This window comes from Columba livia, chromosome 11, assembly GCF_036013475.1.
Source record: "Columba livia isolate bColLiv1 breed racing homer chromosome 11, bColLiv1.pat.W.v2, whole genome shotgun sequence".
NCBI lineage: Eukaryota > Metazoa > Chordata > Aves > Columbiformes > Columbidae > Columba > Columba livia.
Window position 1 is genome coordinate 10,003,919 of NC_088612.1, and position 27,309 is coordinate 10,031,227.

A 27,309-nucleotide genomic window follows, 5' to 3' on the forward strand; every position below is an offset into this window, starting at 1 on the left:
TACCTTTTTTTGTAATTAAAGGAATATACCATAAAATATTAGGAAAAACTAAATCAAATTTTCAGTGAAATGATAACACTGCCACTTAAATCAGGCAAACAGTACATCCTAGACATCAGTTAAGCACCTCAGCCAAGAAAAGTGCAGCACGGATTATTGTGATTGTGGTAGCACAACTGAATGTCCACTTAGGGCAAAGCACCAATGCCAAACACACAGTATAAACACCAAAACTGTTCCCAATTAAAATATTTTATTTAGTTCAACCTCTAAGCAGTCATGTGTTGCACTAATACTGTGCTGTAGTCCATAAATCACCACCCATCTGGCAGTGACTTCATATATAGAATAACATTAACTATATTTGACAATATTTAAGTATCATGTATTGTTGATATACTTTCACATTAATCATTTATTATCAAATTTTGAATACCTAACAACTCATCCTTATATACTGTACACTGACATACATACCATGAACAAGCCTAGGACCCTAAAGTAATGGATCATGTCACTGAAGGCAGCTGCAGATTTTAAGGTGTTAACCAATAACCAGGTTTATCCTGTCTCAGGTTAAATACACTGACAAGTGTGAAAGGCACGAGCTTTAGAAGTCATTAATCTCATGGAAACGTTCCTCAGTGTAGCAGTCAAAACATGACTAGAACTCTCCTTTAGATTCTTGTGGATTCATATTCTTACTGATCTTCTCCACATGGCTCAGTAGTTTCAACAATGCAGATGGATTATATGGGAAAAGATTTCTTCTCTGCAACCTAGAAATAGCTTTTTGAAGTTCTTCCAAACATTTTGTTGATTTGTAAAACATTATTCTCAGGGGAATGATGTTATCTGAAGACACCACACAAGTCAAACAGGATGAGGTATTAGATCTCTCTTGTTTCAGAGGCAACACTTCAGACTTGAGTGTATTCTGATTATCACCTGAGTAGCTGCAACCAGTCTCCTTCACCCTTGTCTCACCCTCATTATTTAAAGGCACCTGCTTTCTATTTACTAAACAATCTTTTCCATCTGATTCTAATTCAGACTCCTCTGAGCTGTCATAATTAACAAGGCTTTGAAGAGAACCCAGCAGAGATGCACTATCAGTGCACATCAGTGAGTTGGACTGGTTAGACTCTACAACTTCGTTATCACCTTGATCTGTAGTAAACACTACGCAGTCGTGAGAAAAAGCCAAAGATCTCAGAGTCTGTGGTTCTCGTTCACAACAAGCATTTTGCAAACTCTCATCAGTTGTGCAGCTTTGTTTTTCTTCATGGGGTGGCTTGACAGAAGAAATTGATTGAAAAGTGCCATGTTTAGTATCAAAATGGTTACAGACTTGTACAAACTGCTGCCAGTCTTCTCTAAGAAGCTTTAAGTACCTTACCAAGTACTCCAGAAAGCAAGTTTCTGATGAAATCAAAAAATCTAGTAATACTGTGGAATCAAAGGCAATTTTTTCTAGAAAAAATAAAAAGATACAGTGAGGATTATATCCACCTGCATGAGTAAGAAAGTTCCAGGTTTCCTCCTCTTTTTGGATTAAGTTATCAGCAGCATCATGCTGGAACCTGAAAAGCAAGTGATGAAATGGATTAAATTCAATGGAAGTATGTCCAGAAAATGCTATTCCTGCTCTTTTTAAATATGTATCAAAAAGCAAAAACCAAAAAGTAAGTTTTTATATTGGAATGAGAAAGAATGACCTAGGTGGGGCTAAGAGATCAGACAGTTTAGGATGCCAAGACACTTTAAAAAGGCCTTCTTAAACAGCACTTCTCCTTAGGAAACATTCTGGAACAAAGTTACATGCAATCCATGACTTGTTATTTTAATATTTTTGTAAACCTGGACACAAGTTTTCAAGATGCTAAGCACATTGGAATAAAGTGTCCTGCATTTATTTAGGTGTCTAAGAAGAACTGTGTGTATTTAAGATACTACTTGCAATACCTTCACATTTGAAGCTTGAGGGACCTTTTATAAATTAGGACAATACCTTGTATAGTAATTTAAAGAACAATGAAGCAGTGAATGTCCAGGACAAATTAATGAAGAACACATTTCATTTGTTAGCAATAACAGTTATTACCAACTAGCTAGAATTAACGGGGTCTAAGCCTTAGAGAGACGCCTTGCCAGAAGTTCCTGAATTCTTGAAGTTTAATGACAATCACAATATTTTCAAACTGTCAGCAGTGAAAGCAAACAGTCTTGCCTTTTATCTGCATCTAACCACTATTTTAGCTTGTGAAGTAAATTATTCTGAATGACAGGCTAAGATATTTACTAATAAACTGTTGCATAACTCCCTCATTTCAATCCAAAAAACAATCAAATTATCAAAGTTAACAGCTATTACACCACATATTATTATGTCGTCCTGAGGTTCTTTTGGTTGTGTTTTTTTTTGTTGTTTGTTTGTTTTTAAAAATATTTTCTCTTTACACAAAATTAATCAATGGAAACATCACAATAACCTCGCTAAATTACAATTCTTCATAGTGTTGTCAAATAAAATGTACACTAACCTATCCAGTTTTAAATAAATAAGTAATAAAGCTTTAGCAGCTTCCCACATATCATCATCTTGCTCTATGAAAATCAAGGAGAGCCATTCACAGTGATGTACAACTGGGTGAGACTGTGGCAGAGACTTCAGATGACTCCTCCAGAATATCAATAGCTGGGACATGGAACTCTGAAAGTCTCCTGAAAAAAAGAAGTAACTATGAATTTTGCTATACATTTTTAGTTACTAAACTACATACACTTTTTATGTTTTAAATGAACAATGCATAGGAGTTCATGAATGCATTCATCCTTCTTAAGCTCAACTGACTTACAAACCATCAAATTTTACACATTAGTTTTTGCTTCTTGGTACCAAAGAAATCAATAAATATTTTGCAGAAAACCATAAGCAGTTACCTAGCCTTAAATTCAACATGAATGGCTACTCTACTAAACCCTAAACATACTGGTGTTCACATGCCAATGTTAACAATTGTAAGTAACTTGCAGAAAACTAATTTACTTATTAGGCATAGAACTCTCCCCCAAGACAGATAAAACTTGTCCTTGGACACAATTTATTCATCTGACAGCATTCTTCATTTTCTTGGAGTTCAAGGAAGAGTAGTCTGAGGGAACCTAAAAAGTTCTGGGTAAAACAGGGTGAATCCTCTTGACTAACAAACAAGTTTACACCTCAAAAATTGCACAGGAAACCTAAAAAAATATGACTATACCTACACAGCTGGGATTTACACTTTCCTTTAGCTCCCCAATTAGGCAGATTCATCAGTATGTCGCAAACTAAAGCACGATAACTGTAATCAAGTCAATGCCACAGATGTAATGATCCAATGCGAGCACTTTGCTGAGATTTCATCTCAGGTAGTTCTTCCCATATGAAATAATACTACAGTTGTAATGTTTGACAGCACTGAAGCTAAACCCACCTCAGGATGATCCACTGTAGAAATCAACTGCAGTGATCTATAGTTGATGGAAATAAGTTGTCATTTCTACAGTAAAACAAAGTATGAGGCTTGTAATATAGCCATATTTTTTATAAAATAAATTCTTCATGAATTATGTACATTTTCATACACAAAGGCTTGGGATAAAGGTACCTTCATGAGAGATAGTATAAAATCCTTGCTGGAAGAATTAATGTAAGCAGAGCTTTTCCTGAAAATCTTAGTTTTCCCCCTCCCTCTGAACACTGCACTCCTGGATGGGAAAAGCACTTCAAAATTTATCTCATTTTAGCACAGCAGCTTCCTCATAAAAACAACTTCCTAGTCATATGACAGGTTGACTCCCTTAAGTCAAGAAACTTACCTCTTCAATTCTAATGCCATACTATATAAAGGTTCTTTACCTCTGAATGTAATACCAGTTTTTCACGTAACACAGCATACGTTCAACATTTAGAAAACAGAAGAAAATAGTGACATACATCTTTACCCAAAGATAGTAAGAACTCTAATGCTGCTACAAGTACACTATGGCTTGAAGAGCACAGTTGCATCATATGTATAAAGTGATTACCACTTTCGAAAACAAATTCTTACAACATGGGAATCAATTTTACTTACAAACCCATCATTATGTCATTTCAAATATTTGAATTTAAGATTTGCTTTTCCTCTTAGCAAATAATATGAACAGCAGATTATCTTTGTTATTAATAGTTACTATTCAGACTGAGATTCTTCCCTATAAATCAAAGCTATGTGGAAGCTACTCTGAAAATTGAAATGAATTAAAGTTAAGCCACTGTAATTCATGTTAATAAAAAAAAAGATAAGATCAACCAACTTCCCAGAAGGGAAGTTAGCATATTAAAGCACTTTGGTGCTTGTTTTAATCACTTAATTTAACGTCACTAAAATAGAAATACCATTCCTTTCAACTTGAAATCCCTCTTGACAGTATTTGCATCTAATTAAAGAACTCATTTTTGTGTCACAAATCTGGAAAAGAAAGGATCATTTTTTTTCTTTGAGAAAGATTTTCCACAGAGGCGTCTGAATAGATTTAACCTACATTTTTTATTCACTTGTCTGCAGACAATCTCAGTCTCTATTCTTTTTCAGAAGGTGGGCCATAAGTAAAACATTCTCTACAAATACTTAAACTCTAAGAACGTAACTGGCATCACACATGTAACATCTTCCAAAATCTGGAAAAAGCATCAGAAGCCATATCACAGAAGTTTGTAGCTCTTTTGCACAGTCAGATTAATTAAAAATTGATCTTATATTTCTACATAATGTAGGAAGCCTAAGAAGTAAAATATTTACATCTAGAACTTGTATTAAAATGCATCAAAATATTTAAAATGCTGGAAAACTTAATCCTTGTTTAGAAACTATATATTATTTTGTAGTTTTTGCCATATCACCAATTGGCTGACAGTAAGGAACACCCATTCTCACTTGTATTTGATTAGAAACTGCTTCAGAACTACCTTTCCATTTTTGCCATGGAGTTTGTAACCCAGGGCCAGCAAGCTGCTTCGATGAGAGAACTTGCACATCCACATTCACACAGCTCAGCATCAGAAGATGCGTATCATATGCTTCTCAGAGGTAAAAAGGCAAGTGGAAAAACAGAATTTCAGGAGTTTCTCAGGCAAAAAGCCTCACCCCTGCACTTCATTATATCACAGGAGGCGACTACTAACTGGCTACCAGTTTGACACAGCAACACGTCCTCTCCTGTCAAGAACGCAAGTTACACTGCATTCCCTCGCCATCCCACTGCCTGCCTGTGGCACAGGCCCAGCACAGGAGCCAGGTCTGCTCTTCTATTAATCTAATTCATCTCTTCAGTAAAACAAACATGCTCAAGCAAGCAGGCATGAAAAGTATGCCTAACACCTACTAATTCTAAGGACTAGACCTATAAGTCAGGGTGAAGAACACAACCACCAACCTCTGCCAACTCCCATAATTTTCTTGTCTTTCACTTTACACCTTAATTATTTTTTACCTTTTCTACAACTGCTGGTTTTCACCCCATTACATTATTTGTGCCTGGTACCTTCAGCCAAAATAATGGTACTTGCAGGTCTGCCTCCACAGACAAAAGAATGTTACCTGCTGTTCCTTTTAGCTCTCCACCCTGCATAAAGTAGATGCTGTGCTATGGGCTCTTTTCTTTTCCAACTGGAGAAGAGCCTGGTGTTCCCAAGCTGGCTCAACTATTTCAAATATTAACAAATGCTCTTAACAGGAAAAGTTCTCAATCCCAAATGCAGCTGTTTCAAGCCCTCCACATTGTAGGGCTAAGAACAGGATAAAATGAAAGGAAACAACTAATTAGGCAGGACACAGCAACAGCAGGAACAGGTTTTCTGGGTGGGTCTTCTCTTTCCTCCCTCCCACCACCACTAATTCAGCTGAATTCTATTCACAGTATTAGTGAAGTGTGACTACAAAAATCTGAAAGCTTAATTAACAAACCTCAAAGAGACTATTACCTTTGATTTCAGCTTCCGTAGCAGAGTTCTGAAATTTGAATTCCAGTGCTTTAAGCACAACCAGACTTAAGGCTCTGAGAACAGTTTGGTCAGAACCACCTTGAGTATCTTCTTCAGGAAGAGCTTCGCAGCCTCCGAAGTAGCTGGTCTTTTCACTGAGTGGGATCTGGTTAAACCAAGTCAAATTCACAACTTGAAGAACAGCATTACTCAGCGTAAGCATATCCTCATATAAAGATGGGGTTTGTAAGAACAGTGATCCACTTTTAACACCTTCTCTAGACTTGTAAAGGACACACTTTTTAAGGAGCATAATGAGCCTCCTCTTGATTAAATAATGAATTGATGAGCTAATGAGGTTCAGGACGTAGGAAACTTTCAAAAACAACACTCTTTGACATCTGAGTGGTAGTTGTAATTCAATTCTGGAAGCCAAAAGTGCTTCAAGCAGATCTACAAAACTGATCAAATTGTTTGTAGCTTCAGAATAAGGTGAAGAATAGTGGTGACTGTCAAAATGATGGAACAGAATGGAATTATAAAATCCTTCAAGTACAGCATCAAGAGGAGCCAACAACTTCTGCAAAATACCTACAGCAACGAGAAGAACATTACAGTGTTGGAGTGTAATACTGTCAGCTAAATCATCAAATAAGCAGAAAACAGGCAATTGTGACTAGTCTCAGGTTTGAAGCATGTTAAAATCACTACATTTTTAACAGTACTTTGTCAGCCTCTCTGTAAGTAAGAAACTAGGTGTTCTTTAGCCAAGCTGCTCTAGATGAGATCACAAGTAACATTCCTCCCCCTGGTGGGCACTGCTATATCGACACGCAGCGACAGTACCTGCTTTCGGGACAACTTTGTCGCTCAGTATGTCCTTGATAATAGTTGTAAGAGTCCAGAGACATTCTGCTACCTGGGTATTTGGAGGGAATCCTGAAAGAGTCTTCAAACTAAAGTTGAGCCAAGTGACATTTAATGTGTTCTAAGAAAAGAAGTTCAAAAACCAATCATGTATGCTTTACAATTGCTATGCAAGTTAAATAGTAATACAATAATTAAAAATTGTACATTAAAAAGATTCAAATGTAAGCATAGATAAACCACAGGTAGAAACAATACACCTGTCTAGTGCCTGTTAATTACATATGCCTCTATTTACAAACACGAAGATGCATATGCATGAGATAGAAAATATCTGTATTTTCCAGAAAGGGAAAACCAAACCTCCTAATGTTTTACCCCAAAATCAGGTAATACTGTAGACAGACCATATCTGAATGCATAATTCCCAGACAACTTTTCAAGAAATATTACAGACCTATTTCTGAGAGAAATCTATACTCAGAGATGCTGCTGTGGAGGCTGCAATACACATTCACCAAATATACAGCAGGTAAAAAAATAATCAAGTAATTGGATTATTCAAATAAGAAAATACAGAAAAGCATGTGATCAACTTTCAACAGGTTACTACCTACTTTTATCTACTGCATCACCTAACAGATCTCAAGTAACCATAAAAATATTGATAGTCCATATTATTTATTTAAATACCTGTACTGCAACCTTAAACAGAATATGTCAACTAGACACATTTTGCCTTAAAATAGTTTCATAAAATTCAAGATGTTTATATATAAAGACATTCTACTTCAGATTACAAACTTCTGTTACACGTCTGATCTCCTTTCTTTTTACACTCCATGCCACTCCTAACACACTTGAAAGACTCTCTTGGGATATTTATTAAATACCTTTCCTATCCATCACTTCCAGCCCAGAGTCCCTTAAGACACACTTTATGGGAGAACTATCATATAGTATTATCTCGTATAACCTTCAGGTTGTTGCCCATACTGGAGTTAAACACACTTCAATGAAACTGTGTGGCTTTTTGAGGGGAGCGACAGTCTATATGCTGAAAAGCAGACATGTCTTTCAGAAGGCTGGAGCAGAGTAGACATGCAGGAAAGGGGCAGTTCTGATGTTGCTCTGTGGGTCTCCTTATGAAAGGAGCCTCTTTAGAACTAATTTCAGATTTTACAGAACTCGGTGACTACTTTTGTGCCACATAAGCACTTTAAGAACTTGGCTCTAGAGTCAAATGGAACAACTTGAAGGCACATTTTTGCTAAGCCACTTTTTTAAGCTGTGAAAAGTTATGCTATACTCACCTCTTCTTTCAGCTGGAAATACACAAGAGATGCTAAACTTTTTGAAGCCATGTGAGATAACAGCTGATCATAACTACCGAGCAGGCAAATCTGCAGACATGGAGAAAGAAAACATATCTAAGGTATGTTCCTTGTTCTTTTTTTTTTCCCTCCTTTCACAAGTTTATAAAAGCTTACCAAATTTGAGTCAATTTTTGCCTCCTTCAGAAGAAGGACAAAGATTTCACAGTACTTCTGTCTTGTATTAAATTCAATTTCCTGGCACTCTGCTTTAACAACCACCATCTTGATCAAGGTTAACTGAAGAAGCATCACTTCTCTTGGAGAGAATGAGGAGTTCATGTTTGCGAAGCTATTTGATATATCCTCTGTTGTAGGAACAACTGCATCTGGCATATCAGCGTCCTGATGGCTCCTAATACCACCATTAGTAGATGACAAATGCATCCAGTTACATGATTCATCTCCTCCTGGTGACTGCTCAATGCATAGAGTAAGTAAAGAGGCATAATAACGACTTTCCTTCGCTAGTGGAAGGCCTACCAGTACATCCTTATACATCTGCTGCAGAAGAGAGATCTTCATTATGAGAACAGTCAATATTCCAGAAAATGCCGTATGTCTTCATTGATTATTCATGGTCAATGCAAATCAGCTTCAAAGTTCTTTTTGTCCAGTAATAGAAAAAGAAGCATCACTAGGAATTTCTCTTCTAAGTTACCTAGAAATAAATATTTTGCTATTACTGAGCAGATAACCAGAAAGATACAAAAGACATATTTTTACAGCTAATACTACCATTATTAAACTTATTTTGAAAATACAAATTCACTGTTTATCAACAGCAAGTGATAGCTGCACAAAACTGTCCCAGTGAGATATTCAAATAACAGAATTGCCACACCATGAAGAAGTTTATAGTTCCAGCATTATACTACTGACATCAACATCAATTTGCTAGAACTAACAAAGCCAAAGATTATTATTACTAGAACTGCTTCTGAAAGATAAGAGAACTTGGATCAAACAAAACTAAGAAAACCTCATGTCCTCGGGCACGGTTTCCTCCAAAAGCAGGCACAAAGTTTCAACTTAAAGCTTCACCTGCACTGGCAACGCTTGTTGTTCCACTAAGGCTGGATATCGCAACACATCTCAAAAAAAAAAAAAACAGAAACCAAAGGACAAGTCTTGTTTTCTGCTGCACAGAGGCCCAAGGTGAGCAGTATGAACATACAGGAGGGGAGAGCTGGGCTCTTAATCTAGTAAGGAAGATCGAAGAATTCCTTTACGTCTACAAGTGCAGAACTTTCATTCTGCACACCTACATCTTGAAACCCAAAACAGGTTTTCAGATAATGCAAAGGACCAAGAATGCCACAGGGCTGGTCTCAAGGGTCCAGTGACTGAGAAGTTCAAAATTAGAAAAATAAAACAAAACAAAAGCTTAAAAACAAAAAAGCGTAAAACTTATTAAGAACCAATAAAAATGCTCAGCTCTATTCAGGAAAGGCATCTAAAGCAAAAAAAAAAAAAAAAAAATCTTTATCACAATGGAACATAGCTCTCAGTCACAACACCAGAACACTCACTATAGCTTAAAAAGGAACTGTTAAGAACTCAAATCTCTCTTTAAAGTGTGAGCATCTAAGCACCCACATTTTTCTAACCATTATGCAAATGGCTAGATAGATATTCTATCTCCCCAGAAAACAAAATTACATACTTAAGAACATCAGGGTTTCTTTTTCGTCTGTATTAAGACTGATGCTAGTCTGTAATATTTATCTTTTTAGGACAATTTTAACATGTTCTCTACGCAGAATGCTTTTAATAAAAAAAAATCCCAAACTCATTACCTTTATCTACTGTGAAGTTAGGAGCAGAGCTTATGCTGTTGATAAGAATTTCCTTTTTGTATGCTTTTTGGATCCCTGCTTTTAAGTCTGGTGTAATCAACCAGATACACTTCCAGGTAGATTCCTGAAGCCAGCTGTCTGCAGTTGGCTTTTATTTAAATGTTCCCCTTTCTTATCAATGGCAAAAGACAGCTCAGCCTCCCAGCTGGTTAGAAATTCTAAAGATCTTCCTGTCAATTACAACGGCATTTATAATCACACCAAATATTTTATATTATTATTGCTTTTTTTAGTCGATTAGAAAACAATGAAACAATACAATTCAGTATACAAGCAACTTTGTTTTAGTTCTTCACAAGTTTTTAAAACACTATTAAAAAAAAAAAAATCGAGAACTACACCTTCATTTTTACAATTTGATTTTTTTAACTGCAACTGAAGTATGTATTGACAAAATAGCTTTGCAAAGCTACAAAGGATTAGGGGTAGACCAAGACATGCTACCCAGACTCCTCACTTCTTCCACCATTGGGCAGCATTTCCTCCAGAAGATAATCTAAAATTAGAGAATAAGAAGTTGCCTGCAGGGAGTGATCTACAGTTCACTCTGGTGTGGTATTTTTAAAGACACATTGAGCAACAGCTGACCTGACAACTCCAAAATGTTACAGTATGTTCCTCACCTGACAGAACTAAGAACACTTCCCCCATCCTTTCCCATATTCCACATTTCAGATGTTGAGAATAAATCTGATACTTCAGGTAGTAAATTCCTTCTTCTTCTGCAGAATCTAGTTGGAATTCTACTTGAGGTTGAAATTTATGACCTGAAACCTTGTAAAATGTCTCCACAAATCACTCTGAATATTTCATACAGCTTTTGTTCCTATCTTTGAGTTTTATTTCTTCCTAAACGAATACCTAGTAAAGTAAAATTATCTCAACACATTTACTTCTGTGTTCAAGAACAACTTGAATTATCATCCTACATAGTAAATGAACAGATCTCTCATGCACAAATTCACACAATACAGCAAGGCTGTTAAAGCAGAAACATTTAGAACTCCTCTAGGATATGCACTATGAGATTTTACCTTCACCACATGATATTGGTTGTGCTTTCCCCGATCCTACCATAAGAAATTTATATTTCAACATTAATTTGTAGAACACTTCACAACATCTATAAGGTATATCTCACACACAACAGAAGTTCATGAATAGAAGTCATTAAAGGAAACAAAATGGGGGGGAAGGTATTTTGAAGAAATTTAATTCAAAGTGGGGGGAAAATGTCAGACAATGACTAAATTTGTTTCAGACATAGTGAGAGAGCACAGTGAAAAGCTGAAGAGTAAAGAGAAACAACCACATACATACACGAGAAATTACAAACTCCAATCCTTAATTGTATTATTTATTTCAGTTATTCACGACAGTGTCTAAAAAACAAGGTAACGCCTCACAGTGCCAGAGTCCTGCATAAGCCACAGGAAACAATTTTTAAAACCTTATATATAGACTGATCAGGCAAAAGATGGAAAGTAAAACTATATAGAAAAAAAACACAAATAAGTATTTTGTTATACCTTATTTTCATGACTACTTCAGCAGTACTTTAAAATCAAAACCAAAGTCATGTGGAGCTGCAAACAGAATGAGAGAAGAAACTCGATGGAAAAGGAAACAAAGAACTGGAGATGAAAACTCAGATGGCAGCTGAAGCCTATAAGGTCTAAGGACCATCATAAACCAAACAAACACCTCCAGAATATTCTAAATCAGACTTATAAAACATGTATATGTCTACAAGGTGGGATACTTAATTTAGCACGAAGTCGTGCAGAGCATTGATTTGACTGGACTAACATTGCTGATATCGCATTTTACTTTTTCTACCAATTCAAATGGCTTACGATGACACATGATTACTCAGAGACATCAATGAAGAGGCATGAATAGAGAAAGCTATAGTTAAGTTCCTGTATTAGTCCTCCCCTGTTATACACACTATTAAAAATCTAATTGCATGTGAAGTAACTGGGAGAAAATTCAAATCCAATCCAAAAAAGCACTATTTTCATTTTAAAAATTGAATCAGATAAAGCAAAATGAGACCACAGTCCATGACTTCTGGGTTTGAGTCTGAAGGCTCTGGATCTCCTTACAATGCAATGTTGGACCATTTAAGAAATAAAATACACTTTGGACTACTTGTACTTGCAATGACTCTGTAGGCTCATCTCTCAATACACGATATCCTTCCACTCTAGTGCTGAAATACCATAAACACCTCTAAAATAAGGTCAACTCCTTGCAGAGGTTGCAAATGACGTCTGCTGCGAACTGCCCAATGTCTGATTGTTAACTTTGACACCTAAAGATGCCAGATGCTCTATCCACCCTTCTGCGAGCATTTTAGCCACCAGAGACAGGTCTAAACGGACTCGATCCGACCTCGCTGGCCTCCTTATTATATCCTTCACACTGGCCCTACAGAAACGCCAGCGCTGGGTTCGTGGACGGCAGAGCTCGCTACAAGCCACGCTTCGCTCTGGAAAGGCCCCCAAACAGCATCCTGGCCTTCAGGGCCGCTCCCTCTCACCATCCTCCACAAGGGCCCGTCGGCCTCCACAATCCCCTCCCCCCAACCTTGAGGGGCAGCCGAGGCCTCCCGCGCCGCCGCTCCCCTCAGCACCGAATCGAGGCCGCTCCTGCCCCTCAACCGGCGCGGCTCCTCCACCCGCCCAGGCCCATCTATAGGCCGCCCCACCCCGCACGGTGTACCCTCACCCGCCCGCGCCGCCTCAGCCCGGCTCCCCTCAGCCTCGCGTCCCCCCCGCCGGCCGCAGCCTCGCGCCCGCTGCCGCCGAGACCCCGCCCGTTCTCCTCCAGGCCCCGCCCCTCGCCTCGCCTCCCCCCGACCTGGAAGCTCGCGGCCTCGCTTAGTCACCCCGAAGCCGCCGCGCACACAGGCCCCTCCCCTTCCCGTCGCTAGGCAACCGCTGCTAGGCAACCGCTGCGACTCACCCGCCCCGGGCGGACAGGGCGCCGTAAGGCCTGACTCTCCGTCAAAACGCCGGAACCGCCGCCGCTCCCGCCCCCTTTCCCTTCCCCTCCTCTGTCGTAAAGCACTCCCTCTCCACCGCGCCTTACGGCAAGGGGGACGAACCATGGGCGGAGGCACCGTCAGCCCGGCGCCCAATAAAACACGGCGGCGGCGCGCAGCTGGGGGCGGGCCCAGCGCGGCGGCAGTGGATTGGCGGCGGCCGAGGTCAGTCCCTGCCCGCTGACCCCGCAGCGGAGCCGAGGGGGGCGGCTCGGTGCAAAGTGTCCCCACACGGCTCGGCCCCCTCCCGCGGCCGGCCCCGCCGCTCCCCCCGCCCCGCCGCCAGCGCGGGGGGCGGCTGCGCACGGGCGCGCAGCGGCCCCTCATCCCCCGTTCCCGGCGGCAGACAGGTAACGGCCGCGGGCAGCGGAGCCCCGGCTGCCCTCCGGCTCCCGCACTGGGGGTGGGGGGTGCGACCCCGTGGCCTCGCTGCTACCGGGCAGCCCCTCCGGCGGGGCTCGCAGCCGGCTTGCTCCGCCCCGCTCCCTCTCAGCGCGCTGCGAGGGGGCTCCCCCTCCCCACAGCCCCCCTCGGGAGGGGGCGCCGAGCCCCCGTTGTCTCTGTGGGGCGGGAGGGGGGAAGCTCCAGGCCACCCCTCCCGGCGCCGGGCCCGCCGCCGCGCTCTGGGGCTGCCGGTGGAACGGGGCTCGCCGGGCGCTGAGGAGCCTCGGGGGCCTCCGGAGAGCGTCCCTCGCCTCCCCAGCTCCCGGCGCTGTCCCGGCTTTCCCTCCCTCTCTCCCCCGCCGCCGGGCCTTGAAACTCCGCGCTGGGGCTCGGTCGGGTTTGTGTGTGTTTGACGGTTCCTGAAGAGTGAGCTCCTGCAAGGGAGTGATTTTGATTTCCCAGCAGCTCTGGGTTACTTCCTGTCCCATTCTTCGGTACTTACCTCAGTTCTCTGGAGGAGCTGGATGACAGGGCAGCGGTCCTGCTGTTACTGCCCCTCCAACTCTTTAATATCCCGAGAGAATTTTGTTCTTTTTGAGCTAAGATCCTAACTTAGCTAAATAACCCTTTCCTTCCTATTCTCTGTTTGTTTGTTTTCCTATTTCAACCTGCTATTGAGTTGGTATTAACCAGTTTTGTTCTCTGTTTCTCTCTTTAATGTCACTGTGTGGCTCAGTTCTACTTTTATTTTTTATTTTTAGGTTTAAGCTGCCTTAAAGGAGAATTAAAAATTGTGACTCCAAAGAACAAAATAAGACAGAAGAGAGAAAACAGCACTCAGAAAAAACCCAGAAAGGTGATATTTCATGTAGACTCTCAGAATCATGTTAGACACGTGGTTTGCTGGGACTAGGGCCTCTTGTGTTTTTGATGGATTTGAATAGGTAGCATTAGATTTCTTTGTTCTCTTAAAACCTTCTTGCTACTGATCTTTAGAAGTCTGAAAGCTCTGAAGCCCACGTGAAGTGCGGTTTCACTTTCTTCTTGTAGCGCTTCTTAATTTTCTAAGCTTAGTCTGCAAACGTTATTTTGATTATGAATTGCTACTTAATGATTTTTTTGTGTCTCCTCATCTATGGAATGTCACTTGAAATTACTTCACTCCTGGTAGTTGAAAGGATCTTTTCTTAAAGCCTTTTCACAAATTTATGGGTGCAACACTGGATTTGCTTTAGCTCTAAGATCTTTATTGGAGTAGGTCATGGTAATTGCGTTATGTTGGTTTAGTCGTACCTAACTTTCACGTGGATCAGGGGTTTTGTATTGTAACAAAGCTGCAAAAATTGAAATTCCTTTAATTGGATGGTGTTTGTTTTTAAGTACTTGGTTTTTTGGGCTGAGATCACAGAAGAAGGTAATGCGGTTAGGTGCTTAAGGGAAAAAATGAAAGGAGTCATCAAAAACTGAATCCTGCTGGTAGGAGGAACATTTAGTTTCAGGGAGAGAGCAGTTTGTAGGGAGAATTGCTTGTTTTACATGGCAAGGTGAAGAAATGGGATCTAGAAGAAGAGTGGGGCAGTAGATGATGTCTGTCAGCCTTTTTCTGCATCCTGCTGTTACTGTGCTCCAAATAATGGAGTTTCTACACGTTCTTTTAATGCAGAGTCTGTCTTGAATCTATTCTAATCCATTTCAAATGTAGAGTTTGTGTTATTTTGGCAAACGTATTGTCTATATAGGTCACTCTGGTCTTTGTCATGTTTTCAGAGATGTCATTGACTGTACCGGAATGTTTTTTGTTGTCAGCAAGAAGTTATTTTTTGGCATTAGTTGCAGGGGAAAGAGCAGTACCTGTTGCCAATGATCTTTGTCAAGCGTGGATTGTTTTTCTAATGTAGATGTCTTTAGCATGTGATTAAAAGTAGCTGCTACGTGTCAGAGATTAAATAGAAAACCTCCCTGTAACAGAAGTGCGACAAATTCTGGGATGCATTTTGAAAGTAGAAGGAAAAAATGTTCCATGCTATTTTGATAGCATACTGCAACACCAGGAGTAATAGTGGAATGTGTGGACGTGCCCAGTGTGATTGCAGGAGGGCTTTTTATGCCAATAGCTGAGACAGATGGGCGTTAGGACAAGCTTACTAGTGTGGTTATGGCACACCTGTTTCATCCAAAGTTGGTTTGTTATAACGCTTTCTTTACAACCCATCCGGTGCATCTAACATTGGGGCTTGCGTTAATGTAGCTATTCCAACAGGACACCTCTTGGTGCTGATAAGTCATAAGATCTTTGGGATTTATTAATGGAAGGAAATGGAAGTTTTCATTTGATTTGTGGAACTCCTTCTGAATGTGAAATACCAGCATAGTAAAGTTTGATTCAGATGCAGAGGCTGGAATTGAGTTCATGGCAATCAGGGAATTGGCTTCTGGCAGAAATTTGTACATGGTCAAAACAAAGAACAGAGATAAGTCATGCTGGAGTCTTGCTCTTGATTTCTGGAAGAAATGCAGCATATTGCAAGTATAGCCGGACCCCTTAGATAAAGTTGCACATACTTTTTTTTTTTTTAATCTTCAGGCTATATACTCATTTTGGTTTTGTTTTGCCTTCTTGTGCCTTCTAAACCCTTAAAGGAAATGTGCTGAGAAGCTGTGTTCTCTTGTTCCAGCATTTGCGTACAGAATGATATTATCATAGTGAAAAACTTGCTTTATCCACTGAAGTCATCCAGTGGATTTTGTCCACTTGGATTCTTTTAGGCTATGTTAAAAAGAAATACAAAGTAAAACAAATCTTCCAGAGACTGAGTGAAATAAACTCTATAAGCGATGCTCATTTTGTTCATCAGCCATGCTTGCGAGTATTAGGGCTGAAGTGAGTGCTTTTATGTGGTTTGAACTAGCCATTGTTTTCTGCTTCTTTCATTCTATGAAATATTGGTATTTGGATTCTTTAATGGTGGCAATTCATGTCAAAATACATAAATCTTATACATTGATACTTGCTATGAATTATTACTTTTAAGGCCGAGCATTCATTTGACTTTTACTGTTGAAAACTTAGTAAGGGCACTGCTCTAAGTTAGAAGAGGGATTGTATTGTGTGTGTGGTATGCGAGGATCTCCAAGCTGCAGAGCACCAGCTCCCTGTAGTTTGTAAGCGCACGTCTTGAGAGAGGAGAGTTGTGGCCGTTCAAGTGTGATGCAGCGTTCTCTACTGAAAAAGATCCGTAAGGCCTTGCTTTAGCATTGGGGTCCTTGATTTGGAAGGATTTGCAGTATTTTCTTCTCTGGGCTCTGCTTGTGTTTAATGCTGATGTGTTACCTGTGCTTTCTGAAGGTGAGGTCTCTTTAGCTCTCCAGTTTGCAGACCTGGAGTTACTTGAGCTGGATGATTTCACTAATTCTTCATCAGGCCCAAAAGTCAGAGCTCACAGCCTCTCTGTGAAATGGATAATAGTTGGGAAAACAATACCTCTGTGCTTTGGTTTCAGCCACCTGCAGAACGTAACAACACAACAGCTGCTGGTTTTATAGAACACCACCAGGCTGCATCATGTGGTGCTACAAACACCTGAAGTTGGTAGAGGACTTTTAGATTATCTTTTAGTTATTTTAAATTTAGTATGTCCACGCTGTGAGATGGCATTACAGAACCTCTGAGGAGAAATGTGTGACTTTTAATGACCGCTTATGAAGAGTGAAGGCTTCTTTCCTTGGAAGTAGCAGTTCCTCTGTGCTGTTTTTGATTCAGGTGCTGTTAACTCTTTGCTTTCAGACCCAGCAGTTTACATGTGTCGCTTTGTGATTTTTTTTTTTTCTCGAACACGTGGATAGCTTGTTTGATATCTGTCTGGGATGTAGCGTAGAAGGTCTAGCAGAAAATATATTCAGGACTATAAGGGTCTGTGAAATTTTAATATTTCACGTTATTGGCAAACTTTGCACTTGTGATATGAGAACACAAATAATAATGATTGTTGGCCTTGCTCTCTTGTCTGAAGAGCTCCTGAAATAGGAAGCTGAGTGACATAGGAAGGTGATAGTTGCATTTAGCTTCTTTGTCAAACACATATTGACCGCTGTTAAAATGCCATTTGAGTGAGAACACATTTAGCTTGTTTGAGTTTTGAAATGGGTGGGAGAATCATGAATGCTAATGTGATTATTCTTATTCTACAGGGCTTTCTTTTTTTTTTTATTCAATTTACATGTCTTGGAATACTTCAGCCACAGACAGCCAGGATCTACACTGGTTAAGTCTATGGTAGATATTAAATGTCATGTGTAATGGTACACTTCCCTTGTTGTATAGAGTGAGGATAACATCAGTAAATTATGGTCCTTGTTCTGGTCTTGGATGTGTAATCTTGGGACTGAGGAATCAGGTCTTATCTGTCAGGCCATCTGAATGAGCCAAATACTGTGTTCTATAGTCTCACTTTTAGTACCAACCTTGAACTTTCTTTAAAGTAAATATGTACATATGTTGGAATTAATTTTCTACGTAGTGTTTGCAGTTACTTTAATGAAGTGACACAGTGATGTAGAAGAGCGTAAGATCTCTTTGACAATGAGACATTATCAACAGTGTGCTACTTCTATTACAATTATTAGTATTTTAAGCAAACTTTAAGTCATTGAGTAAGTGAGCTTTACTTTCACTAAATATGACTTCTTTTTATTAAAGTTGCAGATCTTACTCTTGCCATATGCAGCTAATTTTCCTTTGAGGGGAAAAAAGCTTGTTACTTTTTTAGTGGAGCAATCTGTTACCTTGCCTGTAGTCTGTGAAGTCAGTGCAATTCTAATTTGCATCAGCTAATAAAAAACGTGTGGGTTTTTAAAGTGAAAATCAGGCAATTTTATTTTTTTTTTTTTTAGAAAAGGTGAACTAATGACTGATCATCTATGCAAAGAAAACAAGACTAGAAATGTGATCAAATTAGGTCATGGTAGTGCAATTTTGTGTAGGGCTGTGAGCGTATCTGGCAGACCTTGTATGTTTTATCTTGGGAAGCAAAGCTCTTGGAAAATGTGCATAAGAAGGATGAAGAGGTTTTTTCATCCTCCTCTTCTGAGCTAGCATCAGGAAAGCAAGATTTCATGTTGTGTTAAGTGACAGAAATATTAACTTAAGCTAAAAGCTGCCCAGTTCATGCATTTGTTCTGGCACAACTCATTTGTGGAAGAAACAAGCCACAGTTGCCTTTGTGTGATCTGCTCTACAATGAAGTAATTAATGCCTTTATTATATTATTGCGGTGCTCACACATAAGGAGTCCTGTCATGAGAAGCTTGCAACCAAAGTGAACAAAAGGTCAGATAGAAGTTTACAAAGAATTAATGAAATAATGTTGAGTACAGACTCTCAACAGTGCTGTGAAAAATGGTCAGGCCTTGGGACTGATCCTGTTACCTGCAGGTGAGAAGGAGGGAGGACAAGGAGAGCTGAGCTGAAGGAGGAAACTGGGCAGGCATTGTAACTGGCATTCACTAAACTTTGATGCTAAAATGATAGTTTTGATATATGAAGGAAAGGCTAGAGATTTTTGAGGTGGTGGTATCGCTTTTAGTATGGAGGTATCTCTACCTGATCATGAAATGCGGTGTGTGTTTGATGCCTCATGTGAGGGGGAGATGACTGGTGACACTAGAAGTCCAGTTGAGGGACAGAGAAGTTAATGCTCATGTTGTCAGGTTTTGTTCTTTAGGGAAGCTGAGATATCATGGAGATTTTAAAAAACAAAACAAACAAGAAGAAAAAAAAACACACACCCCCCTTCCCCTCCAAAAAAACCAAAACCAACACCCAGTCAAACAAATAAAAAACCCCACAAAAATGTGTGGGGAGACACTAAATGGATCCCAAAGGTTTTTCCTGTCATCGGACTCCCACAGGGAAATGTTGAACAGTCAGACACAAATATCTACTGTAACCTCTGCATCCATTCTTGTTCCATGGCAGGAACAGAGATACCTAATCCTTTGAGAAGAATTTAGACTGTTTCTCCTCACCCAAACTCTGGAGAACTGTTGGATAATGAAAGAAAACACAGTTCAGGGCTTTTTGTGGCATAATGATGTTAAAAAGTAGCATTCTAGCACAGGTGCAAAGTAAAAGTAAGTAGACCTCCCACTTTAACTCTTTGCAACTAATAATAAATCTCTTTTTTTCAGGGGACAGCAGGTTTTGACACACATGGGCGCACAAGATTATGAATAGTGCAGGCAATGAAGAGTGGGACATCCATCAAAGAGTGACAGCCTCTTACAAGGTAATTCAAGAACACATTGAGTTTAACCTGTGGTACTTGCAAAATCAATTAAGTAGTTGTTATTGTCCTCCATTTTCATAGCACTATACAGTCATTATGACCAAGAATGTATAGGTACATTTTTCCCTCCTCTGCTTCACTTCTGTTTTTTGCTTGCATGAAGAAAGGCAGTATGTAGCAATCCAAATGCATACTGTGTTCTGAATGAGATTGATTACAGTTGCAAAACATTAAATATTAAGTGCCAAATGGCTAATGACTTCTGGTATTCTTCCTTCTTCAAAGATTGATGGTGTAAGTGGGGATTTGTAAACAGGAATTTTAACTGATCTGTGGAGCAGAAGTAAAAATGTTTGCAAAGCTGGTGTGTACCTAGAACTATCCTGAAACCTTTAATGTTGCGGTTAAGTATTCTTGTAATTTGAATTTCATTGCTTGCCATAGGGATGAGATGGAAGAGTAGATATTTACAGAAACTGTGCAAGTGATAAAAGGAGCTGCTTATGCCTGACTTCATCTTCTGCTTTGTGTGTTTTAGTACTTATATACTTTAGTACCAGCTCATTTGAATAAGCTCTGCTAGTCACATGCAACAAATGGGGCCAGTGCCAACTTTTTATAATGCTACGTTACAAATATACCCACCAGCTGAGAAGTGTGATATCAAGAGCTTTGCTTTTTCTTAACCAACTCTCTTCATAGGTGTTTGCTGTCCCCTTAAATGAGAAATCCCATTTCTCTTTGGTCTGTTTAGTCACCCTGTCTCTTTCTGTAGCATTTTGAGCAACTAGTTTGACTTTAATTTTCAGGATCACGTGAGATCTTACAAGTGTTAGTCCTTGACAAGAAGGGGTTGTAAAACTGGCAATAGAAAGTTTGTTTATATTAACTTTTGATCAGATATTCTCAGTTTGAGATAGGAGTTTTCATATCTTGTTTTTGTACACATTCAGAAAGGAGGGCTAAAGGGACACACTTAGTTTGGGTCTTTTTTAAGAAGCTCTCCCTGACTCATTCTTATTATCAACCAGATTTTACTATCAGTTTTCACCTGTAAATCCAAATAAAGATCTTTTTCTTGTAGTTGAGATTTCATTATCAGTACTATTAGTGGTGTGATCCAGATTGAAGTCAAGCTTGCTGTCTTACAGGTGAGCATGTTCCAAAGTGCTAATTGGAGTTTAGAAAAGAGCTTAGCGAAAGCTTATTAGAGGCAGTAGAAATACTTCCCTTGTCACCAGATTAACCAAGTTTGATTTTGGAATATGCTGCAAAAGCTGAACTATTGAGTTAGCAGTTGCTGCTTTGTAAATCCCCTTTTCTTCTGGTGTCAGTTAATGGAGTTTGTACTATAAAACAAAACAAAGTCAGTAACTAAGCCATGTAGAACCTATTGAGCTAAAAAGTCTTCTTTCATAACCCTATGCTGAAATAGTGATTTTTTTTTTTTTTTTGCCATATGTGGTAAGTTGAAGCACTTTTATAAATGTCAAAGACAGGGATTTGCAGAATGTAATTTCCATATTTGCAGTGTAAGTAGGGTCATTGTAGCTGTACCTGTTAGTTATGAGCTTATATCTCTCCAAGAAGCAGATAAATAACTTCTTCGCAATGGGCACAACTTGGTTGTAGAAGAGAGAATAGATAGTGATGCCTTTATCTGGAAAGATGGCAGTGATTGATGTTTTCACTTTTCTCTTGTCTGTGTGTATATCTGGATCACAGGAAAATAAGTGCCCAGTGGGATATAGGGAGCTGATTGGAAAGTCTCTTGAATGACCTATGAATCATGAAGATCTGGAGATGCATATGATATTTACATAAAAGAAGGTTTAGGTGGTGTTGTGGGTTGGCATCCTAATAAAACAAGGTTGCTGTGAATTTTAAGTTTTGCTTAAAATTCATTATTTTCTTTAGAACTTTCCTTTGTACCTTGATCTTGATTAACTTTACAGGAGCCTAAATAATTTTTTCTTTCTCTTTTTTTATCTTCTAGTTCTGTGTTAATAACCATCGTAACAGCTTCTTAATATTTTCTGAGGCTCCTATTGCTCAGCACTACCTTTCTAATATCCTGCTTTTATTCTCTTCCGATACTCATTTCTATTCTAGGAATACCTGTTAATGGGTTATTTTACCCGATGTATGTGAAAATGTAAACACTTAACAGATTATGGAAGAAATCCCGAAATACCTGTATTTTTTTTTCCTCTGCTTGCTGGGTAGTAAGTAGATCTGTGGATGAGTACTTTTCAAACAGGGCGTGGAATATAGTCCTTCTTTCTTTCCCCATGTCTAGGCTCTTTTACAGTGGATATTTTAGATAGCCTTTTGGCCCAGCTCTCTCCTGTACTGTATTAAAGTAATTATAAACTGAATTATTCTGGTGTTTGAGAGGGCTATATTAACTGCACTTACATGTTTTCAGGCCTCGTGTATTATCATTGTGTTTGATCTTAGAAATATTAAGGTTCTTTGCAGTCTTCATGTATTTATAAAGCAGTCTGGAAGCCAAAATACAGACAATATTTTCAGTTTGAACATCAGTGTTACTAAAGCTCACGTGCGGTAGGTCACGGAAAAAGATTATATTGGCAAGATGAAAATATTTTCACTGAAGCTAAGAGGTGATGCTTTTCTAAGAAAAAAATAGAATATTGCAGCGATGAGGAGCAATGGACACCGGGACACAGACAAAGCTGCACACACAGGCAGAGATCTTGTTCAGGAAGGAGTGCAGAGCTGGGCAGAGCAGAGAGCTGAGCTAGGTTGAGCTCACTTCTATTAACAGTTCTCAATTTATAGGTTTACAGATATAGGCCTGGACATTATTCCAAACACACCACACTCATGTTGTGACTGTTTTCAGTCACATTCCCATGCATATCTTGTGGGTGGCGTTCTGACCCACTCATTCATGCACCCAGGTCAAACATTCAAACATCATACATAGGGGGGCGGTTTTCTGACCTGAGATATCATTCTCGCTGGCCTGGGCAATCACTTCTTACACTCATAAAAACAAACTTCTGTATAACCTGTCCAAGGCCCTTTAGCTGGAACTGCACATCCTGCCATTCCCACAGAATATCATAGTTCAGTTCCTCTAGCAATGAAGTGCTGGTTCATGCAACAGCTTAGATCATCTGTTTAACCTGTATCTTTGGAGTTAGTGATATTAACCATGCTGTGATTTTTTCGATGAATGTTTGTTTCTGGAGATTTCTTTTGGCGTATTGCTTAGATGCTTTAATTGTGGATGGTTTGCTGTCATTTCTCAAGAAAATGTTTACTATTTTTAACATGTAAGTGTCCTTTTCTCTTGCACTTCAGTGATGTGAACCGTGTAGTACGATTTTGCTGGTAACAGTGAGAGTGTCTGGTTTTTATTCTTTGTATACTATGCCTTCTCTGCATATAGAGAGTAAATCTTAGCATTGCTTTTCATTAGTGCTGACTTGTTTTTCTAGATACCTCTTTCTTTTTCCTAGATATCTCGTTCCTGGTCTCAATCCTAATTTCTTCATGCTTTACATTGATTCAAGGTGACTAGTGTGACCTCATGACGCTTCTGTAAACCCAGATTCAGCTAGGATGTTACACCATCACTGTCGGAGAAACCCTGAGCTACAGGAAGAGTTGCAGATTCAGGCTGCAGTGGCTGCTGGCGATGTTCACACCGTGCGCAAGATGCTGGAGCAAGGGTATTCTCCAAACGGTCGAGATGCCAATGGCTGGACCTTGCTTCATTTCTCTGCAGCAAGAGGGAAAGAGAGATGCGTCCGTGTTTTTCTTGAACATGGAGGTGAGTTGCCTAGAGAGAAAAATCTTGCTGCCTGTCTCACAATTTTCTATCCTAATTTCCATTACAGGGCTTTCCAGCACTGATTAGGTGTCAGACTGCCTTTTTTTTTCTTTCTCTGGAGTTGTACTGCATCTCTGTTTCCTTTTGTTGCACACTCTGTGAATGAGGGAATAGTTTAACTTTATATCTTAATATCTTACTCCTTTTTTTTTTTTTTTTTTCAGAACTATTTAGGAATTGTTAAAAGAATGAATAAGCATTATGAAAATAGGGCAGAAAGACTCCTAAAATTGAATATACTCATTATAGGCTTTTTTTTTCTTCCGTTTGTGGTATTATTAGAGGAATGCAGGTCCTTGAATTGAAATACTAGGGAAGTTCATTTCATAACTCTCAGGTGAGTTAACAAGTCATCTTGAAGACCAAGTTTCCATGCAGGCTTTAATACAGTCTGCTAAACTTCATTAAAACAGTACTTTTTGTGAAAGGACTTTAGTGTCAGCTGGTCCAGTTGAGTTTGCACCTCTCCTGCATCCATCCACAGTGAAGCTTGATTTCAAGAACCGCTTGAGTTTCGTTGGCTGAAGTGATGGACTTGCTTGGGTGATGATTATTGCCCCTTAAATGGTACAGTCAGAGTTTCTTTTTGCTCTGTCTTCTTTCAAGACCACTTAAAAGTTTTAGAAATAGATAGTGTTAATCTTCTAATGTGGTACTGGAGAGGAAAAATAAAAATCAGTAGGTGTTCTCCACATTCTGGTTAGTGCTCTTAAAGAACAGCATCCTCCATTCTAGCGCTATTCTTATCAAATGAAACATGAACTATGATGTTTTCAGTCCCAGGGAAACTGAAATTATCTTTCTGATGCTTTACATATGAGACCATATGGGCCCCTTATGTGTATCACAGTATTTGTCACATGTATGGATCACCCTTAAAATTGTATGGCATTAATAGGCTGTGGTATTTGCACAATTAGTGATACGTTCCTTAAGAGCAGTATTGAAATACAGCCTGAACATCTGGGCCCTGTTGTTTTACCTACTGCAGGTTCTAACCACATAGTATTCGCGAACCCTCATGTCCTAATTGGAAGCGGGGGCAAAGCTACTAAATTGCACTGATAAATAACTTTAAATTCTACTTTTAAAGTGTAGTATAAGTGGATAATATCAAGCCTTCAGTTGAAAAATTCAAAATTTTTAGGCTGCAGCTCTTGAAGTATATTGGTTTTAATTCAGACTTGAAGATGATCTGCAAAAAAAACCCCTTATGTGTTTCTATGTGCTTTCATTGCATAGGTTTTGATATGAAATAGCTGCTGATGCAGTGCTTTTTTATTTTTATTGTTACTCTTTTCTATATGAAGCACCAGCTGAATCTGATGCCTCGTGAAAACCTCCTGTAATGAAACATCCTTGTTCTGGAAGCAGTACAGCGTTTAATCACCAGGACAAGAAAGTTGAGTAACAAATAGTGTGAGGGTTAGTCATCTACGGCAGCTTTCCTGGAGCTGGGTCTCGCTTCAGAAAATTGGCACCGTTTTGTGCCTTGCCCTGTTTTCCTTCAAAACACAGGCATAAAAGATAACAAGTATTTAAAACATAATAATGTTGCAAATGAGCTATTAAGCAGCGAATGAGCTGACTCTTAAAAGCAGAGTTAATCATGCCTGCCTCGTTAGAGAGGGGCTTGTGTCTGCCTTCACACAATCTCCACCTTCCTCCCTCTCAAGAAGTGTTGGAGCTTAATCCCTGTGGACCAAAATGGTACTGGAGTGAAGTAAAAAAGTCATTTTCTGGTGTGAATCTTATGGTAAACAGAGTATTGAACTGACTATATATAGCAATAATAAAGAAGATAGTGAGAGGGAACGAACAGAGTTCTGGAGGAAGGAAGGAACTGAGATGTTAGTGGGGAATAAGGAGCAACTAGTCATAGTTAGGGATGTCTAGAGGGATGATGAAGCCTAGGAGAGCTGGAAATATTGTCATAGTACAGGAATGAGAAAACTGAACTGGGTTGTTGCTGAGGATGAAGTGCTGTGACTCAAATCTAAGCTGCTGGGAGGTAACCAGTGTAGTCTTGAACGGTAGTGGGATGGAGTTTGGCTGGTAGAGGCTGAGAAGGGATCTGGTCACTGACCTGGAGATCAAAGGTAGGTTCTTATGGGAGTTGTGACCTGGCTGCCTCCTGCTTTTGCTTTTTATCTTCTCTTCCATCATTGCTCACCAGCAAAGAGAAGAGGCGAGGACAGCGTTGTGCCTGCAGGTCAGCTGATTTGAATGGAGGTGGTAGAACACAAGGAAGCTTTTCATTATCTGCTGGGCAAGGAGACACAGATAAATGGGGGAAATGCATTTAAAAACCAGTCCGGACTAAAGGATGAAGCCAGCAGAAATACCAACTAGATACAGAGGTGGTAGGTCAGATAATAAATACTCTTTAGCAAGTAATGAAATGCAGGAAGGTGATCAGAACCATGGAGAAACTCAGTTTTAATGAAAAATAGCGAATTAGACTTTCTTAGTGTATTTTTATATCATTTTAATGAAGTGTATGTTCTATAAAGTCAGCTCTTTCCATCCATAGAAACAATCTAGAGTCACAAAGCCGAACAGGAAAGCAACACAAAAATAGGGAGTGTGGTTTCCAGTAATCTTGGATTTTTGCCTAACAAGCCTTTTTTTTTTCCCTTCAGTGTACTTTTTTCGCTTTCAAAATAACATATTGAGACAGACAATCCCATATAGGACAAGAAATATGTTTTTATTAACCCCCAACTACTGCTGTTTAAGTTACAAGTAGTTAAAGTCTTCAAAAGTATGTAGTTGTTGGCTGTACCTTGGCAATATCCTCTCAATACTAGTTGCACAGGACAGCTTCTGGTTACTCATATTAATGATTCACTAAAGCTCCTAGAAATTGAAAAGTAATAAAAGGAAGTAGCCAAACAGATTTATTTATTTTTAGTCTTTGCTAGAAAGTATCTAAACTTTAGTAAGGTCACACAGAATCCGGGAGAAACCATATAAAATGCCAAGTGCTCATCCTCCCCTAAACCAGCTCATGAAGCATTTCTGTGTCTGAATGTTGTCCTAGAAAATTTGGAAGAGAACCCCGATGTAGCAATGTTTCTAAACCTTGTGGTGAGAATGAAGCCCAAGTTGGGGGAAGGAAGCTTGAAATAAGAGGTAATTTATGGAACCAGAACCATGTTTTCTTGGCCTCCCAAGTTACACTGTGACAGAGTGACCTAATGAAGATGTCACTGTGTTGCAGATTTTCAGTCTCAAGTGAACTGGATTGCAGTAATTTGGTACCCTTCATAGGCAGTTAAAGGTTTTTATCGCTGTATAATGCCTTGTATTTAAGAACATTAGAAGTGACCAAGTGCAGCTGTTCTTATTTCTAGGTTATGCTCTCCCCAAATTAATGGGAAGCTTGAAAAAAAACAACTATAATTGTTTGACAGTTAGGATGGAGGCAAGATAAAGAAATGCTGGCAAGTGCTGGCTTCATCCCTTCCTAGTTAAATAAGATTGTACCAGGTACTATTTTTTTTGTCTCTGCAGAATCTGAAAGGTAAGAGAATTCTCTCATGATTCTTTTTGCCTTGCTTGTGCTCCAAGGGAAAAGATGGACTTGACAGCATGATACCAATACTGAAGCGTTTTAAA

At 39.4% G+C, this 27,309-nt stretch overlaps 2 protein-coding genes across 15 annotated transcripts in view; one reads left to right on the forward strand and one right to left on the reverse strand.

The window, feature by feature from the left end:
• Positions 1–236: 236 nt before the first annotated feature.
• Positions 237–13,221, reverse strand: LINS1 (lines homolog 1). 11 transcript variants are annotated; one of them, XM_065076704.1, is made up of 8 exons: positions 13,077–13,140; positions 11,636–11,692; positions 8,365–8,908; positions 8,188–8,277; positions 6,854–6,995; positions 6,008–6,598; positions 2,544–2,724; positions 237–1,583 (listed from the first exon to the last, which is right to left on the reverse strand). In XM_065076704.1, exons 3-8 carry the CDS (start codon positions 8,770–8,772, stop codon positions 665–667), a joined length of 2,331 nt encoding a protein of 776 aa, XP_064932776.1. In that variant the 5' UTR covers positions 8,773–8,908; positions 11,636–11,692; positions 13,077–13,140; the 3' UTR covers positions 237–664. The 11 variants fall into 11 exon arrangements, with proteins under 11 accessions (XP_064932776.1, XP_064932775.1, XP_064932770.1 ...); XM_065076703.1 differs by lacking the exon at positions 13,077–13,140 and adding an exon at positions 12,972–13,064; XM_065076698.1 differs by lacking the exon at positions 13,077–13,140 and adding an exon at positions 12,840–12,909.
• Positions 13,222–13,280: 59 nt separating this feature from the next.
• Positions 13,281–27,309, forward strand: part of ASB7 (ankyrin repeat and SOCS box containing 7) — a 31,223-nt gene continuing 17,194 nt past the window's right edge. For 2 of the 4 annotated variants that reach the window (XR_010475419.1, XM_065076713.1), the window contains exons 1-4: positions 13,281–13,320; positions 14,301–14,395; positions 19,726–19,823; positions 23,369–23,628. Coding sequence is in view for 2 of the 4 variants with exons in the window: in XM_065076713.1 (XP_064932785.1) it covers positions 23,418–23,628 (211 nt within the window). In the remaining 2 variants the exon portion in view is untranslated. The other 2 variants (XR_010475418.1, XM_065076712.1) reach the window with 2 other exon arrangements.